Here is a 19,850-nt window from a genome sequence, read left to right as displayed (position 1 = left end):
ACCCAGACAAGATCACCCTGGAGGTACTCAACAAGCCGCCTCCGTAGGTTGTAGCGTTGCGCGTCTTGGCCCTGTTGGTCTTGAATGCGAAGCCGTGTGAGTTGGCGGGCAGCTTCGGCGCGTTGTAAGAAGGATGCAACGTCGTCATTCGGGTGATCGTCGTCATGGGGCAGCATGAAATCGAATGTTGTCGTCCCCTGACGGCCATAGACGAGGCTAAACGGCGGCATGTTGGTGGTTTCTTGTAGGGCTGTATTATACGCAAACGTAACATATTGCAGGACGTCGTCCCAGGTCTTATGTTCCACGTCCACGTACATGGAAAGCATGTCTGCAAGCGTCTTGTTTAGACGTTCCGTCAGTCCGTTAGTTTGTGGATGATAAGAATTCGTCCTACGGTGACTGGTGTGACTTAAAACTAGAATATGGTGCAAGAGCTCAGAGGAGAAGGCAGCCCCTCTGTCCGTAATCAAAACTTGTGGAGCTCCATGACGTAAGACGATTTGATGCACAAAGAACTGGGCTACTTCGAGGGCGATGCTACTCGAAAGGGATGCCGTCTCGGCATATCGCGTGAGATAATGAGTGGCTACGATTATCCACCTTTTTCCGGAGCCTGATGTAGGGAAGGGTTCCAGCAAGTCCATGCCGACTTGTTGAAGCGCTTGCGAAGGCGGATCAATGGGCTTGACGAATCCGGCTGGCTTCACGGGCGGAACCTTACGGCGCTGGCAATCCCGGCAAGTGCGGACGTAACGTGCAACGTCATGGCCCAGGCGAGGCCAGTAGTACTTTTCTTGAATTCTGGCTTGTGTTCTAGTAACCCCAAGGTGGCCGGAAGCTGGTTCGTCATGACAGGCGTGAAGAATTTCATTGCGTAGGGACACGGGGACGACCAGCAAGTATGGCCTAGTGTTGGCAGAGAAGTTCTTCTTAAAGAGAACATCGTTACGTATGCAGAGAGACGACAAAGCGCGCCTGAACACTTTAGGAACTCTGCTGCTGGCACCTTCAAGATAACGAATGACGTTGCAAAGATCGGGGTCGGTGCGTTGATTCTCGGTGAAATCGTTGGTATATATGTATTGCGCTCAGGAATACTTCATCATCGTCAGCAGCGTCATCCGGAGCTGGTTGCACAGGAGCACGAGATAAGCAGTCTGCGTCTGCGTGTGTGCGACAGGATTTGTTAATGACGGTGATATCGAACTCTTGAAGTCGAAGGCTCCATCTAGCTAGGCGGCCGGAAGGATCCTTGAGATTGGTCAATTAGCATAGTGCGTGATGATCTGTCACTACTTTGAAGGAGCGGCCATAAAGGTATGGTCTGAACTTGGAAACTGCCCACCCGATGGCGAGGCATTCTTTTTCAGAGGCAAATTAGTTGGCTTCTGTCTTGGAGAGTGCGCGGCTGGCATAGGCGATGACACGTTGTTGGTCCCGCTGAACTAGAACGAGGACTGCGCCCGAACCAACGTTGCTCGCAACGGTGTGGGCCCTTGTGTCAGCAAGCACATCAAAGTGCACCAGCACGGGTGGTGACTGCAGGCGGCGTTGAAGTTCTTGAAACGCCTTCTGCTGCTGAGGTTTCCACTTGAATGGTACATGCGCTTTTGTCAGATCAGTAAGGGGTGGAGCAATTTTAGAGAAATTCTCCACGAAGCGGCGGTATTACGCGCATAGCCCGAGGAAGCAACGAACTTCCTTTCGGTCACGCGGCGGTGGAAAATGGGAAATGGCGGATGTTTTGCCGGGATCCGGAAGGACCCCTGCTTGGCTCACGACATGCCTAAAGACTAACTCTTCATATGCAAAATGGCATTTTTCGGCTTTTAGAGTAAGGCCTGATGACGTTATGGCCTGCAAGACCTCCTCGAGGCGACGAAGGTGCTCCTCGAAAGACGGGGCAAAAACGATGACGTCGTCCAGGTAGACCAGACAAGTTTGCCACTTCAAATCCGCAAGAACGGTGTCCATGAGCCTTTGGAAAGTCCCGGGTGCCGAACAAAGACCAAATGGCATCACCTGAAACTCATACAAGCCGTCTGGAGTGATGAATGCCGTCTTTCCGCGGTCTCTCTCTTCTACCTCAGTTTGCAAATATCCAGAATTCAAGTCCATGGAGGAGAAATATATAGTGTTGCATAAGCGATCCAAGGCGTCGTCAATTCTGGGCAGCGGATACACATCCTTTTTAGTGATGTTGTTTAACCGATGGTAGTCAACGCAGAATCGTAAGGTGCCGTCCTTCTTCTTCACAAGCACTACATGTGCCGCCCACGGGCTCCTAGAAAGGCGAATAACGTCGTTTGCGAACATTTCTTTCACTTGTGTGCTAATAGCCTCACGTTCTTTGGTAGATACTCAATAGGGTGACTGTCGTAGTGGCGGAACATTTTCATCTGTAATAATGCGATGTTTCGCAAGATCCGTCCGCCCGACGCGTGGAGAGGACGCGAAGGCACCACGGTAGCGATTGAGCAGTTCCCGCACTTTGTCTCTCTGGTCGAGCGGCAGGGTTAGGTTAATGTCATACTTAACACCAGTAAGTCCGTCGGGCCTGGTTGTTGAGGGAGTTGTTAAACTATGCACACACCTAGTTTCACGAAGAGCGTCAATATGCGCCACAGTCGTCCCCTTGTTAAGGTGTTGGTGTTCGTTGCTGAAGTTGGTGAGAAGACCATTGACCTTGCTATCTTCAAGGAAGACAACCGCCCTGGCGACGGAAAGTCATCTGTGCAGTAGCAACAGCTGCTTGCTTTCGACGACACCCTCAATTTGCCAAATGTGCTTTGAGCCGACGGTTACCATTACACTGGAACGTGGAGGCACGGTCATGTGTTCGTCCAGAATGTGCAGCGCCGCTGGGAGAACACTATCTACGGATATGGCCTTCTCGGTCGAGAACTTGATGGACTGCGATTGGAGATCAATAACTGCACCGGTTTCGGTCAGAAAGTCCATACCGAGTATGACGTTCCGGGAGCACTCGGCTAACACTACGAACGTTGCCAAGAATGTTTGGCCTTGCACGGTTACCTTCCACGTGCACGTTCCCGTAGGTGTAATGAAATGTCCCCCTGCAGTACGCATATGTGGGCCATCCCAAGCGGTTGTGACCTTTTTTAGTGCCGCGGCGAATTCTCCACTAAGTACAGAATAATCGGCACCAGTATCCGCAAGCGCAGTTACATCGGCGCCGTGAACCGAAACCCTAAAATGTGCATATATTAAAGACCCGCTTATGAGACGAGGTTGACGGGACGAGTGCTCATTTAGTCAACTTTGTTTTTCCTGTGTGCTTTTGTGTTTATGCATTTTGTTATTAATGAATCCTTGAGCCAACTCCCACATAAGAAGTGCTGCTCATGCACGCTAGGCTTCATATGAAACCACCAACGACCATAAAACCGTGGTCATGAACCGAGTCTAACACCAGCTGATATTTACGAAGCGACAAAAGTATTAGGGGCACGCCAAGACATTTAACCTTTGACTAATAAAGACTACTTTTTATTGCACGTCATGTAATATTATCATATACATGCGACAATGCTCCTCCTGTTATAAGCAATACATAGGTGAGGCAGAACAATCCACAAGCGCGAGACTGGATGGGGACCATGCAGACATAGCGAAAAGCCTCTAAAGGTAGTTTCCGAACATTTTAATCAACGAGGTCTCAACATCAACACGCACACACACTGTTCATCTTTTAACCAGGCTTGAAATCTGCAAGAAATAGGCAACACAGAAAGGCGTTCCTAGTTCGCCAATTTAGAATACTACAACCAGCGTGTGTAAATGTCTCCGAAAGAAACAGAATCTCTTAGGCACATTATGGCCCTGACGTAAATATTTGGAAAAGCCTTTCAGCTGGAGAAAGTCAGGAAAAAAATAACACCCCGAGAGAGAAACACTACATCAGCGTTGCGCGCGCTTCATATCGCCTCTTTCTAGATTATTTCGTCTTTTTTCTTTTCATTTCTTTTGCTTTTTAATAGCCCCCTGCACCGGCTGTTATGTCTTTTGCAGTGATCCTATGCTTTCTCTTTCTCTAACCTGTCTCAACCCTTTCCCCCTGTCTCATAGTTTCTGACATGAAACACGCTTTTCTGTCCATTTCTCTTCTTTGCTTCCTTTTGAGTGTAACTTTTTCACCCTCAAAATTGTATATGACTGCTTTATTGCCGTGTACTTTTTCTTTCTGGCTCATGACGTCTCAGCTTCCTCTTTCCCACGCCAGCTGTCGCAGCCTCCAAGCACGGACAAAAGATCTTTCAAATTCAAGTTTGCCCTCTTACTGCTGCCCCGCTGCAAATCCTCTTTCTCCTCAGCGGTGCATCCTCCTCGGAGTGTAAGCCTTATTTAACCTCTGCCAATGATGGCCGCATTGCTGAGGCGGAGGCTAGGCCTCCTGTCGAAAGGCTGGCCAGCGGACTGAGATCCCCCTTGACTGTCATTCATTTTCTTTTGTGTTGTCACTAATTCGATAATCCCGCCTTCTCTCCGATCAAGGACAAAAGATGGTCCTAGCGATTGTTTTTCAGTGGCTCCCGGTTTCTACTGAAGTTACACCTTCACGCTCTCGAAGTTTGTTTTCCTCCCGACTTACAGGACTCCACACGTGTCTCTATTATCGGCATAGAGCATGAGTTGTGACTTAAATTTACGCGCCTACCAGAATCGAAGTGTACTATCGCGCTCAATATGAGTTGCAGCGCTCGGTCATCGACCGGGGCTCGTTCCGTGGTGTGCCTCCTCCAAACAGTCGCTCGGAATTCTGGGAGAAACTGCTGTTCCAGGAAACAACAGCACCCCCGCTCAGGAAAAAGTTTCTCCCAGAATTCCGAGCGGCTGTTTGGAGGAGGCACACCACGGAACGAGCCCCTATCGATGACCGAGCGTTGCAACTCATATTGAGCGCGATAGTACATACCCAAGGTGTCAGACTTTTCTTCGTAATATGCGTGAGAGCGCAATGTGATCTCTTCATCCCTGAAGACGTGCGAAAAAAGAGGTTGATATCGGACGCCGTATCGAACAGCTGGTGCGAATGCGCATTGTGCTAATAAAATCTTTTATGCTCTATCTCAACCTATTTGGAACACTGTGGAGCCTACAGGCCTCAAAAAATCGGGAGAGCGCACGGATATTAAACGTGTTCCTGGGCTCCATTATGCGTATCGGGGATTTGTTGAGTTGGGTTTGGGATGTATTCGGCGACATCTACACTGCCAGCAATACAAAACTGGTGGACCGAAATTTAGCAAAGCATGACAGTTGTCAACCCAATTGAGCTTGAAACCGACTGCTTCCTCGGCATCTAGCACTAGTTTCAGTGGCAAGGCGGCCGCATCCGGACTGCAGATTCCGCTCAGCTCTGACTGCACACACTTGCGCATGCTACAAGACTCTGTTAGTTAAGAAATTAGGAGCTTCGAAAAAAAAATTTAGGGCCTTTCAGCTAGATTGATGCGGAGGTATAGCGATAGAGTATTTATTTCACTAGCCAATTTATTCCAATTCTGATTTTATTTCAGTTTCAAATTATAATTCAGTTATATTCCAAACAGTGGTAGAGAGGCGGCGGGGAGAGAGGCCCCTTATCCGGTGTAGCGGCCGCCTGAATTTCGCTCCAATGAGGCTTGAACTACACTATCGCATGAAATGCACTGACATGGCCGGCCTATAACCCAGCACTGGTCAAATCTTCGTAAATCCCTTCGCTCTTTTCTAAATCTTGGCACAAGTTAGTTGAAGCACACTGTATGCGACATATTCATATCAGAACAATTTGTTACTGCATGCAATCAGGCGAATTTCCGATAAGTGTTATTTCGTAAACCTCCGCCTTGTACAGGGCGATTTTTTGTAACCTTGACCGACTTTTGTCTTAGAAACCCTGAAAGATACGTCGGTGCAGTTTGTTCAGGTGGGCTACACAGCAATGTGAACAATGTGTACCTGAAGTGGATCAATACTTAAACGAAATTTTTGAATTAAATTAGGCAATAAATTTTTATTTTCATTTTAAAGGGAAAGGTTCTATTGCGAAATTTATGGCCGTTGAGCCATGTTTTTAAATTTTCCTGGTCGGCAGTGTGGTTCGAAATATCGAACGTCAAAAATACGCATTTGCAAGCTTGTTGCGTTGGCTTTCCCACATTGCATAAATATAAAATGGCGCCGTTACGTGTGGTATCTTCGCTGAAATCAAGCTAACTTATTGTACATTATCAAATACACCAACTGCGCCTGTACTTGATGCATAAAAAGTGCGAGGAATACCATTTTATAAATATGCAATGCAGAAAAGTCTACTCAACGAGCTTACAAATCCGTATTTTTGGCGCTCGATATTTCGAATCCCCTAAAATAAAAGATAACAAAGATTAGTAGCTAACATTACTTAACTATTAATCTAATTATTGATCTATATGAGATAATTAATGTCTGCATCCGTCTTTCACTGTTTTTTAAAATGCTGCAAAAGTTTAAGAAATCTCTCTGCATACGCGCAGCTAAAGAGTATTGCATAGCCTATTGCATACTCTCAGTTGTCTGACCTGCCCGTGCACTTTCTAGAAAAGATTGCAGCCAATGTGCTCCAATTAAGTCTCTAAAATGCGAGCAAGTCTAGGCGCGAACGTCTAGATGCGGTGAAAGTTTCGCTTACGATTTGCTCAAGTGACTTGAATGGAACACTCGAAGCTTTTGAAGGCGGTCGTTTTGCTGCAGCCAGTGATAGTGCTCAGCGAAAGATGCGCTTGCACTTATGTTTGGAACCTGCAAAAAGTTGAAATTATTGTCTTCTTTGCACCGAAGAAATAACACGGAAAATCACACCACAAACATATTTTGTCCTCGCACTAAACTCAGTAGAATAAGCGTGCAATAGTGTTGTATCTTTCTGCTACCTGTTCAAGGAAAATAGAAGGCTAGAACCTAACAAAACAGACAAAATAACAGGATGGGCGTTACATTTAGAACTGAGCGAATAAAACTTCGCATGGTCCATGAGCAATAATTGTCCCCGTGCAAAACGTCAAAAGGTAACAGAAACAGTCATCAGGGGCCATGTGCTGTTATGTGTCCATTTTGCGTTGTTGATATCGCGTCCATTCGCTCCTGTGTCAGTGGTCACACAGGTGTACCCGTGGTTTTCAACAGTCTGTGGGCAGCGTCCCTGCCATTGGGTGTTTGGTTGCTGAGCCTCCCCATTGGCTGAAATTGGATGCAATATGCAGCCAATGATGAGGTGAATCGCAGCGTTCTGCCAACAGCACGTGACCTGGCCTGACCACTGGCTTCCATTGGCTGCGACATGCAGCCAATGATGAGGTTTTGTCGCCAACCACCCGATGGCCGGGTTGCTTCCCATGGACGCTTGAAAGCTGCGGGTTTATCAGAGTGGGAAATGGCAAAGGACAAAATGGACGCGAAATGGACAGCGGAAACTGGACAGCTCATAGTATACGGCCCCTAATGTCCAACAAAAACAATGCAGAAGCTTTGAAAGACTGCACAACTAACGCGCAAAACTAAATGTGAATTTCATATGAGCTGGAAGTTGTTAGAAAATACTTTCTTTTTAGAAGGTGGATGGATGGCGCACATTAATGTACGAGCCACTGCTGTATTCCTTTATTTCATTTGCTTACGAGATTTTTCTCCACAATCTATTGATCTCTTTCTCACTATTCTTGGGTACGATTAAGAAAGGAAAGGCGACATACCTTTCAGTGCGCAGAAAGATGTGCGCCATTACTTAGGGTTAGTGACGCGGTATGTTCTGTCAAAGTTATGTACGTAAGTTCCAAAGGTAAAAACTTGCGCAAACAGTAGAAGAAGAAGGAGACGGTACAACAGGACAGAGCGCAAACTTCCAACTGGTTTATTTAGGAAACTGTACCTACATATATAGACAGGTGAAATCATATCAGAGTGATCAAGCGTAAACACGTGTGCACACAACCAGCGAAGATCCACTACCAAGCAGGGCAAAGCTAATAAAATCTCATCATGTTATCACTGAGGCCAAACGATGCTAGCTGTCAGAAGGCTGAATGAAGTATGCAGGGTAATACCAGCAACGCAGACAGATACACACACATACACATGCACGACTGCGCGCGCGCAAACAACACATGCACATACACACACACACACACACAAATAGACAAGCACACGTAACCTTGTAACAACACATATCTTGGCCAAAGCCAAGTCAGACCTAAAAACAAAGTAAAACAGGCAGTCACAAACTAAAACCGATAAAACAGCCAAAAGGCTAAACCTGAGCGAATAAAATCAATTTTCTAGGCAAAAGCCGCGTCACTCATAAAAAACCAACAACAAAAAACCAACAACAAAAACAAGACGTATAGATTTCTAAGCAAAAGCCGCGTCAGTTATAAAAATCAACAACAGACAAGAAGGTATGTAACAGCAAGTAGCCCAACAAATCACACATGTCCTAAAAAGGCTAGCTCCTTATCAAGGAGTGTTAAAGAGGCGGAACTAATACATTTTTCACCGTTTTTCGTTATTAAAAAGGCCTCAGTGATCTCTCTCTGCATTTTGGTTTTGCTACGTGCGAGAATTATAGTGCCCTCATACACAGGTTTGCATTTATGGCAGACAATATGGTCATACAGGTTGCCAGTTTTGTAACTTTCCACATTCCTCTTGTGTTCAATGATGCGGTCATTCACGCATAAATGCAAACCTGTGTATGAGGGCACTATAATTCTCGCACGTAGCAAAACCAAAATGCAGAGAGAGATCACTGAGGCCTTTTTAATAACGAAAAACGGTGAAAAATGTATTAGTTCCACCTCTTTAACACTCCTTGATAAGGAGCTAGCCTTTTTAGGACATGTGTGATTTGTTGGGCTACTTGCTGTTACATACCTTCTTGTCTGTTGTTGATTTTTATAACTGACGCGGCTTTTGCTTAGAAATCTATACGTCTTGTTTTTGTTGTTGGTTTTTTGTTGTTGGTTTTTTATGAGTGACGCGGCTTTTGCCTAGAAAATTGATTTTATTCGCTCAGGTTTAGCCTTTTGGCTGTTTTATCGGTTTTAGTTTGTGACTGCCTGTTTTACTTTGTTTTTAGGTCTGACTTGGCTTTGGCCAAGATATGTGTTGTTACAAGGTTACGTGTGCTTGTCTATTTGTGTGTGTGTGTGTGTATGTGCATGTGTTGTTTGCGCGCGCGCAGTCGTGCATGTGTATGTGTGTGTATCTGTCTGCGTTGCTGGTATTACCCTGCATACTTCATTCAGCCTTCTGACAGCTAGCATCGTTTGGCCTCAGTGATAACATGATGAGATTTTATTAGCTTTGCCCTGCTTGGTAGTGGATCTTCGCTGGTTGTGTGCACACGTGTTTACGCTTGATGACTCTGATATGATTTCACCTGTCTATATATGTAGGTACAGTTTCCTAAATAAACCAGTTGGAAGTTTGCGCTCTGTCCTGTTGTACCGTCTCCTTCTTCTTCTACTGTTTGCGCAAGTTTTTACCTTTGGAAATTATGAACCAACTCGCCCAGAAGAAAGTACTTATTTATGTACGTAAGGCATTAGAAGATGATTGATGGGGAAGATGAAAATTCTCTGCTAATGAAACCCATCACCTTGCTTCATATTTAGCCACTTTTTTTGTCTGATCATGGATTTCTCTGACCATGGACTAGCAGATTTGGCTCTTGAAGTTAGTAGCCTCTTTCTCAAGAGCAGGATTTTTCTAGAGGATATAAATTTTCGTTTCACTAGGACTGTGCAATACACGGTCATGGCATCGTGTCCTAGCAACAAGTGGCGCGAAAGGATACTCAATAAAAAAATTCTTAAGTAAAGAAGAGGGCACTTTCTTAAATAGGGCTTTTGGCCGTTTCGATGTTAGAAATTTACTATTAAAGCCTTGCTGATTGTGATTTGTAATTAGCACCTTTGCTGGACCTCATGTTCTTCCTCTATTTTTTATCCACGCAGCAGAACGAACAGTCCGTTCTTGCTTCTTTAGGTTCTAAAAATATCTAGGTTTTCATTTTCAATACATTTCACTTTGCTCACTTTTTTCAGACTATAGTTGCGGCCCAAAAAATTCCGATGTGTTCAAATACCATTTGTTTGTTTTTCTTTTCCTTTCGAAGATTTATTTGCTTCGGCCTGTCGAGTGAGCTAAGGGCTCTAAAACCACTCCAGGTGAAATTTCACTGAGCAGTTACACTACGCTGCTGTCATTTCGTTTACCCCACTTTGAACTTACATATTGATAGAAGGAGTTCACGACAGCGCTGTCCAGGATCCAATCAGGGTATCCGATCACGAACCGTATTTTATTAACCTGCAAATCGCAAGTGAAGAGTTAGCCAATGGGTGCATTTTGTTATGGTTATTTTTTGAACATTTTTTTTTCCTCTCTGCAGAAGCTCAATATCGCCTTTGATATCGGACGCAAAAAACATTGCTTGCTAATCACCAGCCTTGACCCGTCGGTATGGCTCAGTGGTTAGGGCGCTCGGGTATTATGTCGGAAGACCTGGGTTCATTCCCGGCCGCGGCGGCCGCGTTCCGATGGAGGTGAAACGCAAAAGATGCCCTTGTGTTGTACAATGTCGGTGAACGTTAAAGAACCCCAGGTCGTCTAAATTATTACGAAGGCCTCGATTACAGCCACAATCGCAGCCCAGATACCGCTTCTGAAAGTTCAACCTCACAATTTACGATTTATTTATCAGCTTTGATGTACCACATAGTAGAGGCGAATACCGAGGGAGCAAAATAATGGTTTGGGAGACGAGTGTTAGAGATCGCAAAGCAAGACATCGCCATTCGTTAGCGATTCCTTTTTTAGTTCATTCCTCCCCTCTATTTTTTATTAGGCTGCTCATACGACATTGCCAGGCTACCGGCTAACGTTCATTACCGATTGTCATGTCTGGTACTTAGTGCTTGTAGGCAATGACGGATGCGCGAGAGAGTGATTCAGATTAAAAGCTGTTACAAACTGCAGCCCAGGATCGCGCTTTATGCTGAAGTAAATCACTGATGCACCGACTTCTTTATGAGCATTTAGGGGCCTTATTCACCAATTTCTAAGAATGAAAGCTAAGTTAAGCAAGCCCTAACAAATTGATATAAAATATCTTACACGTTTAACGGCTTTTTTCTTATCTTTTTCCGACATCCAGGTGTTGTTCCTTATTACATTTCTGAATGTTGAGTTGATGAAGTGTAGCATCTTCATCACCTGTCGAAAGATTTCCAATGCAACAATGTAGCGGCATAGTTAGGTAATATGGATCTGTATAAGTCCAACACTTACATCTGCCTTCGAGTCTTCGTCAAATTTGTCGCTACTGTAATAGCTTGCGCCCGCAGTGTACATGATGTCGCTCTCGAGCAGCTGTTGCATGCAAAGCAGCTTTGTATCATTGCTTCGATTTGCATCGGGGCCTATCTTTCCGGCATCCAAATCGATATTTACAGGTGTACCTGTTTTGTTCGCGTATTCTAAGTAAAGTTCATTGAGTGGCGTTGCCACTGCTTTGGCCATGCTTCTAATCTTTGTCCAAAGAACGTAGTTGGTCAATTGAGTCCTGCAAGAAAGCGAAACCATAATTTCGTTGTGAAACATTGTGCACGAAGGAATTCGGCAGATCGTGAGATGAATTTTTCACTATTGCACTTGTGACGTTATGCTTATTTATTTGTTATTAACTAGTTTATCCACAGAACCACATGATATTTACAGTTGGTGGTGGGGCGGTTAAAAACGCATGAAAATTACGAGGAGCCGTTACAAAAACTATTCAAACGCTTTAATTGCCAGTAATACTAAGAAAAAACCTGATAGTGCGTATTCCATTCCTGAATAGCGTGGGAAAAAATTGCAGATCACTGCAGTCTGCGACCAGTTTTATCTCGTATAATCAGCCACACGCAGGTGTTTCTACGAAGTTGAAAATTGTTATGGCTGCTTTTGGCGCTTTACTTCGATGGTTCATGGCCAGCTTTAAAACTAAAGCGGCCGAGAGCGGTGACATTTCATTCTGTTCAACGACCGCCTAGATCGCTTGTTTCTATCGCCACCGCCGAGATATTCAGTTCTTTGCGGGCGCAAGTCAGCGTAAAAAAAATAATATTTTGGGAACCTTTCCCTGTCTTCCTGACTGCCGGACTGCTGTCACCGATGCGTGGCAATATTATGAAAAATTTTACGACGCCTTTTTCCAGGATTCAAGAGGCTCTCATTTTGATTCCTGATTTACGCTAGACATACTAGTTTGTTAAGTAGAATTTAGAGAAACATAACGGGCCGTCAAGGTCCGAACCCCTTCTAATTTTTGTCTATCAACATTTGACAGCGGGTCCCAGACAGTACAGGCATATTCTGGACATCCCCTTCACAATTCAAGAACTGAAAGCAGCTCTTTCTGCTTGTACGCATCCTTCGTCCCCAGGACCTGATGGAATAACATACAATGCGCTTCGTCATCTAAGCCCACAGGTAATGGAAGCCCTCTTAACATTGTTCAACCACTCTTGGGCCTCTGCCACTGTTCCACAGCAGTGGAAAAGAAGCCGCATTGTGGCCTTGCTCAAACCAGGTAAATCGCCACTCGACTTAACATCCTACAGAGCAGTAGCTCTGGCAAGTTGTATTGGCAAGACGATGGAGCGTATGGTGCTATCCCGTCTAGAATGGTTCCTTCAAAAACGTGGACTTTACCCTTCCACAAAGACGGATTTCCGCAAAGGCCGGTCTGCCATCGACAGTGTAAATAATCTCGTGTCAACGGTAGAACATGAAAAACGCCGTCACAGGTTGACTGCTGCTATTTTCCTCGATATCAAGGGCGCATTCGATAATGTCGAGCATGATGCAGTATTAAATGCACTCGATGAACGTGGTATAGGCGGACGTCTACACAATTGGATTGCAAGCTATTTGACAAACCGGACACTCTACATGGAGACTCTTGAAGGAGACACAGCAGATCATCATGTTGCTTGTGGTGTTCCTCAGGGAGGAGTGCTCATACGTTGTTCAATCTAGTGCTCATTGGCCTTTTCAAATAACTAAGGAAGCCTGTTTCGATATCCGCCTACGCAGACGATATTTGCATATGGACATCAAGTGTCACGCGTCCCCAAGTGCAAGCAAGGTTGCAGCGTTCGGTTTCCATTTCGTCTGCATACTTGCGCCGTCAGGGGCTTGAACTTTCGCCAACTAAAAGCGTAACATTGGCTTTCACACGCAAGTTAATGGCGTGGTATCCGGTCACAATCGACGGGCAAATTGTTTTATACGTAACACATCACAAATTCTTAGGTGTTACGATAGACCGTGACCTGTCCTGGACGAAGCACATTTCTGTGTTCAAGAAAAAGCTCGACAGATTTGCAAGCATTGTGCGTTGTATGGCAGGGAAATGTTGGGGTCCCTCTGAGCGATCTTTACTTCACGTGTACTAGGCGCTGGTAGTCGGTCTTCTCAGATACAGTGCATCCGTTCTCTCCGGGGTCAGACTATCAGGCCTGAGTGCGCATGAAAGCGCGCAGGCTCATGCTTTAAGAGTATGTTTGGGTTTGCCATGTGAAACTTCTACATGGGGCACATTTTATGAGGCCCGCGCCTGCCCAGCACGAATTTATTTTCAACAGGAGCCACTTCGTGTGCATTTGCGGCATCTGACCAGGCATCGTCATCACCCCCTGACCAACATTAGGGCTGTGCGTCCAGATGCAGCCTTTTCCAGAGCCTTCTGGATGCAGCGCAATGCGGTGCCTTCGAACTACGCGCCACACCAGATTGCGGAGGTGCCACTTTGGGCAGTACCAAAACCATCTATACGTACAACAATCCCAGGGATAACAAAGAAGACGCACATCCCAACAGTCGGTCTGAAACAGCTGGCGCTGTCATACATTACATCTATGTATACTGACACCCAGCATGTTTTCGTGGACGGATCCGTGACGACCACCTCTTCAGCTGCAGCGGTGATAGTGCCAGGAAATGCCTCATGTCACCGTTTCAGGCTCATGCACAAAACGTCCTCTACGGCAACCGAATTGGTAGCCATACGAGAAGCCATCCGTTATATTGGTCACCAGCCAGCGCAGCAATGGACTATATTCAGCGACTCGAGGTCGGCATTGCAGGTCGTACAAACTTGTGTAAAACCAAGGGCATGTGAGCAGCTGGTTCGAGAGATTGTGCTTTTGTTAGCCGAAGCTTTCCACCGCGGCCATATCGTAAAGTTTCAATGGATACCGAGCCATTGCGGCATAGCGGGAAACGAGCGTGCTGACGCCGAGGCTCGGATGGCACATAGTGATGGTGCTTTCATTGAAATAAATAGCCTTTTCTAGATCGGACATTGGAGCCTTGTTGGCGCATTTAATGCAAACCGCAATGCAGTTGCACTGGCATGATTCGAGTCATCAACAGGACCGCGTCTCTAAGCTTGACGCTGGCTCACGATTATATTTGCCATTTATGGTGGTGCGACGTCATGGGACTTTACTCCACCGGTTACGGCTTGGCGTTGCCTACACCAAACACTATCTTCACAAGATCAGCATCGAAAGTAACCCAAATTGCGTACAGTGCCACACTCCAGAGACTATTGGACACCTTCTTTGCGAGTGCCCGAACTATACTGCTGAAAGAAGAACTTTGGAGGCGACCGTGAAACAACTGGACTCTCGCACTCTCTCTGAGGAAACTCTTCTGGGCGCCAGGCCGAGACGTTCTGATTGGTGGCATGCGATAAAGGCCGTGCTCAACTTTTTGTGTGAAACAGGCCTGGATACTCGTCTGTGACCGCCTGTGCACTGCCTACATGGTTAATGACATGTGTCGGTGTTTGCGTTGCAGACACCAGTTATATGTGCGATGCGAGTGCCAGCCAGTGTTGTGTGTGTGTGAGTGTGTGTGTGTGTGTGTAGACATCACCCGTGAAACTCATTGTATTATGCCATCATCAACCTTCATTCGCACTTTCCTTTTCCTCCTCTTCCCTTTCCCCCTGTGGAGTAGCAGGCCAGGGCCATGTTACCACCGGCCGACCTCTCCACCTTTACCTCATTAAAATTCCTTTCTCTCTCTCTCTCTCTCTCTAGCAGAGACCAGAAGTAAGTTTTGAAGAGTAAATCCCTGAAATTTGTGGAGAAATCTGCGTGTTATGAGAAAAAAAACACCACTTTTCTAGTTTTTCCGGAAACATAATCGATATTCTGATGACAACACAGTTTCAAACTGACAAACGTGCCTAAACACTTATGTTGGATTACAGTTGACAATAGGCGTCCGTTTATAATGTAAACATAAGTAGGTGAAATTTTTTTTAGTGAAACACATATGTACATGTACACTGTTTTCAGCAAGTTTAATTTCAAGTGCCAAGGTTGGCACCAGTGGTGCCCAGTACCGAGGTCTTGTAGTAAAGGATATGTAGTGCACGTTAAAGAACCCCAGGTGGTCGAAATTTCTGGAGCCCTCCACTACGGCGTCCCTCATAGCCTTAGTCGCTTTGGAACGTTAAACCCCATAAACCAAACCAAACCATATCAGTCATGGACACCGTTTACTTCTCTATACTACGTACAGTCATCGGCGTGTAGTTGCATACATATACAGGAAAAAACATTATCTATCATTGATAAGCACCAGAAAAAAAAGAGCACCAGAAAAACTGACCCTTATGGACAGTATGTCACACCTGACATGAAGGAAGTTATATTTTAATTGTCTCCAAGTTATACATTGGGACCCTAAATATTCTCTGATAGACTCAACAACCTTCTAATTCACATTTAAAGGGAATACAAAGACAAGCTATACTGATGGGTAGGGTCACCTGACAGAAAATATGTCCTTTTTACTGATAACAACGCTTTTCTAAGCCAGAAACTTGCGTAAAAGAAAGGTGCACATTGCGCCGCCACTGTAAGATTCTTGCAGCGGCGACAAGAGGCTTATTCTTGAACAGACGCTATTTCGCCGTCTCGTTGAGAAATTACCGTCAAAATACGAGGAGAGCGGCGCGGCAAGCATAGCCGACATTGCGAAGAATCTTGTGATTAAAACAGCGTGAGAGAGACGGCATAAATAAAGGTCTGTTGCAAACACGATCGCTGAAGTTTTCGCCCTGACTTCTGGGGGCTCAGAATGTGTGTAGCCTTTGTACACAGCAAGATCAGAACCTCAAGTTCCCAACGGCATTCAAGCTGTGTCTACTTGCTACGCGGCTAGTGAAGCGGTCTGGTTCTCACTTCAGCCGTTGAAATCGGCAAGTCTGTGCAATCCGTGGGCGTTAAAAAACAGCGAAGTATTTCATTATTTAGTTTTACTACGCGCTCATGCAGACAGAATGCACGTCACGTCGCCAACGTGAGCAGTTAGAAGGCGAATATGGTCCAAATGTGCTGAAAAATATCAGAAAAGTACCACACGTATGCATCATAAACTCTCATTCAGCTCGTTAAAGAAAAAACATTTCCCAGCGCGCCTCATCATGCATGCAGTACGGGACGTGCCAGCACGCGGGGCAAGGTTTTCCGCGAGAAAAACGTTCAACCACCTAATGCGTGTTCGAAAAGATTATGCGTCCACCCCGGACGACATCTATAGCCGATAGGCCACGAACTAATTGGGCTGAACGTATCTTGATTCTGTACCGCTTACAACCCACAAGAAGCAAACCACGAACTATAACTCGCATTGACCACAGCAGCACAAGGATTTTCTGAGATCATACTTACTGCGCAGTTAACAAACACGCGATAATCAACACCACAGTGCGCCGTTTGATGAGAAGTGCACGTGCAGTGCGTCACTCAGCTGTGGTGTTGAGTGAATATGTCAGAGCGTGACAGCTGTTGCATGCTTGCGAGGATCCCTCGAAGCTTATGTGCGCACTTCTCGACAGTACACAAAGCACCGAAAGCCACATGCTCGCGTTATTGTCGCCGATGTTTACATGCGTGAGCGCGATCTACAGCTTGTTCTGCAATCTGCGGCTGCCCTCATTAACTTTACATAGTTCCTTTCTATCAACGGAGATTGCAACAAGCCGCAGGTGCACACGATGCAGCAGAGACTCGCATATAAATGGGGGGGGGGGGGGGGGGGGGGGGGGGGGTGGAGGCGGCCTGCTGTTGCACCTTGCCGCCTGGGCCAGTGATCTGTTGTCTTTCGGTTTTCGGTTTCTTGCAGCGTTTGCCACCTTTGAATGCGGCGGCTCTGATAGGTAGGATTGCAAAGACGTCATAGAAATGACATCGCGGCAGTTTATTTTCCTCCGGCGCTTTAAATTTCGAAGCGTTTCGGGAATTTCATTTCATGTTTCCTCAGCAACATCGTCGTAGAAGAAACGCCAATAGTGTTCCAGAGAAACAATCTATCCGTCTTGCCTAATTTCATATTTCCCTATGCTATCCGTTTTAACAACGCAGCTTCTTGACTAATAAACCATGATATGCTACATGAAAAGCCTTTTAGAAATATATGAACACGCAGTCAATGATGCTCAAATTGTCCAAAGCTTCACACACGTCGTGAACAAACCCCGTTAGTTGCTTAATCCAGGATTTACTTTGCAGGAAGCCATGCTGCTATGTATTTGATACGAAATTTAGGTGGGTCGTTATGTTTTTCTATAAAGTGCGCTCCATAATTTTTCAGGCATTGCTTATTAAGGAAAATAGGATGGTAATTAGAGACTAATTACAGAGACCCTGTCTTATTTAACGGGATGACGCAGGCAACCTTCCAATCGGTATGAAGGGAACTGGTGAGCAAATAGTTCCTGTGTTAGAACGGCTCCTTGGGCTAGTTGGTATAGATTCGTTGCTACCAGGCAGCGCGCAGACACGACGGACAAGAAAAGACACACAGCATGGCGCTAACTATAAAGTGAATTTTATTCAGAAAAAAACATATCTTAAATATCGCTGTTTTGCACGTCAAGCGGTTTGCTGGTTGTCCATTTCCACGTGATGTGCAACCGCCATACGTGCAAAGCAGTGATATTTAAGCGATGTTTTTTCCGAGTAAAATTAAGTTGATAGCGCCATGCTGGGTGTTTCTTCTTGTCCGTTGTCTCTGCGCGCTGCCTCGTAGCAAGGAAATATTTTCTGGACGAGACAGCTAAAAATGCCGGCGCAGATTGGGTACAGTCTTTGTCAAAAATATATAGCTCAAGAGGTTCACTTCAGAGCCCTTCAGCATGGCTCATTTTGCAGCCTCAGTGAACCTAATCTCACAAAGGTGGGGACAACTTGCGTCCTCGACCTTCCCAAAAATAGTACTGCCAAATATGCTTGAAAGTCCGACTACATGACTTGGAAGCAAATATCTTGGGCTGCGTATTTTTGACGAAGACAGTACATATATTTAAAAGGCCGCTGGAGAAACCATCAAGACCTCTGGCTTTGGACACATCTAAGGGCAGGAGAAGTGCGGTAATTATCCTTTTACTTATTTCTATGGCGGCCATAGGAGTAAGCTGAACTGGGTAGGAAAGCCATGGGGTATGCTGGGCAGAAACAGCGAACTGAAGGCGTCGTTAAAATCGGTAGCCTATTCGAGAATTCGATTGATCATGTCGCCGTTATTTGGGAGAAGTGGAGTGACAACATCGCTCCTGACGTTCCGTTTGACGAATCAGAAAAATTTCTTTTGGGTCTCTTTGAACCTTGACAAGAAGAAGTCAAGGAAATCTTTTTTAGTTTGCGAAAAGGCCCCCTGTTGGCCATTGTGAGCAGCCGAAATCTTAAGCAGCCATCGTGTACTGCAACGAACACGGCATTGAAAATGTACAACCTTCCTTTTATTGTCCCGTCCTGTGATATGATTAAAATGATAGAAACAATATAAATTAAAATCGCTGGCTCTAATCAAACCACCCTAATTTCTTCTTAGAACAGGAGGAGACCTATCCTTCATGGAAGTGGTTCTGCTGGCGCTGCGTGAATTTTGGGGCTGTGGCGCATTTTATAACTTTCCGGAAAGAAAAAAACGCAGTTGTCAAGCTTCTTGTTTAGGAGCTTATGAATTCAGTGACACATGCACTGTAGTTTGCTAGCCCTCAGTGCTCCAAGCGTTTTGCCTTTACTAGAGAACTGCTTCTGGTTTCGGACCGACTGGTCGATGTGCTCTTCCTCTCGTGTCTGCGATAAGCATGGCCAAGGACTACAAAAACTCGTTGTCAGCAAACTGAAATCGCACTGCATGCTCAGTGCACATGGTAAGATCGACAGGTGGCAAAGTCTTCCACTGTTGTCAATGCTGCCATGCTAGTAGCGCTCAAATTCTGGTTTTCCGTTCGAAATCTTCGTGGGCAACTTAGCGCTTCTAAATCTAAAAAGACGGGTGCGGTTTCACAGACAGATAGGATTAAGAATAAAGTATGCCGCTCATTGCTACTAATCACAGCTAAACAGGTGACCTGTAAACGTATGCTTTTTCTATTCTTATTTCAGCGTAGAACGTCAACGATAAACTATCACTGACAAAGATGCTGTGCCCTCTGTAGAGGCTGTTATTTCCATATAAACAATGCAGCAATGTCTAAAGTAAAGATAAATAAGAAAACAGCTTTCATACTTACGTGCTAATGTTGTTTTTGAGGAACACAGCCGCCTTTAGAAAATATTCCAAGTATTTCACTTCTACTTTGGTTCCTTCGTCTATAGACACATTTGCAAGGTCGAATTCTCCTTTTAAAATGTCCGTGGGAAACTGACAGAAGAAAAGAAAAATAATTACAATTATGTTCAAATTTTGTTTTTTCCTGCGAAGACAAGAAATGCATAGCGGAACGGTTT

General features: G+C 45.4%; 1 protein-coding gene across 1 annotated transcript in view; it reads right to left on the bottom strand.

Moving 5' to 3' along the window:
- The window catches only part of LOC149363644 (neprilysin-11-like), a 64,601-nt gene that overhangs the window by 10,833 nt on the left and 33,918 nt on the right, over positions 1-19,850 (bottom strand). The window contains exons 9-14 of the mRNA XM_089573611.1: positions 19,634-19,764; positions 11,338-11,611; positions 11,164-11,262; positions 10,279-10,356; positions 6,680-6,789; positions 4,940-4,998 (exon numbers count right to left, since the gene is read on the bottom strand). Coding sequence (XP_089429737.1) covers positions 4,940-4,998; positions 6,680-6,789; positions 10,279-10,356; positions 11,164-11,262; positions 11,338-11,611; positions 19,634-19,764 — 751 coding nt within the window. The remainder of the gene's footprint in view (positions 1-4,939; positions 4,999-6,679; positions 6,790-10,278; positions 10,357-11,163; positions 11,263-11,337; positions 11,612-19,633; positions 19,765-19,850) is intronic.

The sequence above is a fragment of the Amblyomma mixtum genome, chromosome 2 (assembly GCF_055824585.1).
Source record: "Amblyomma mixtum isolate Tamu chromosome 2, ASM5582458v1, whole genome shotgun sequence".
Lineage (NCBI taxonomy): Eukaryota > Metazoa > Arthropoda > Arachnida > Ixodida > Ixodidae > Amblyomma > Amblyomma mixtum.
This window is presented reverse-complemented; position numbering and strand designations above follow the sequence as displayed.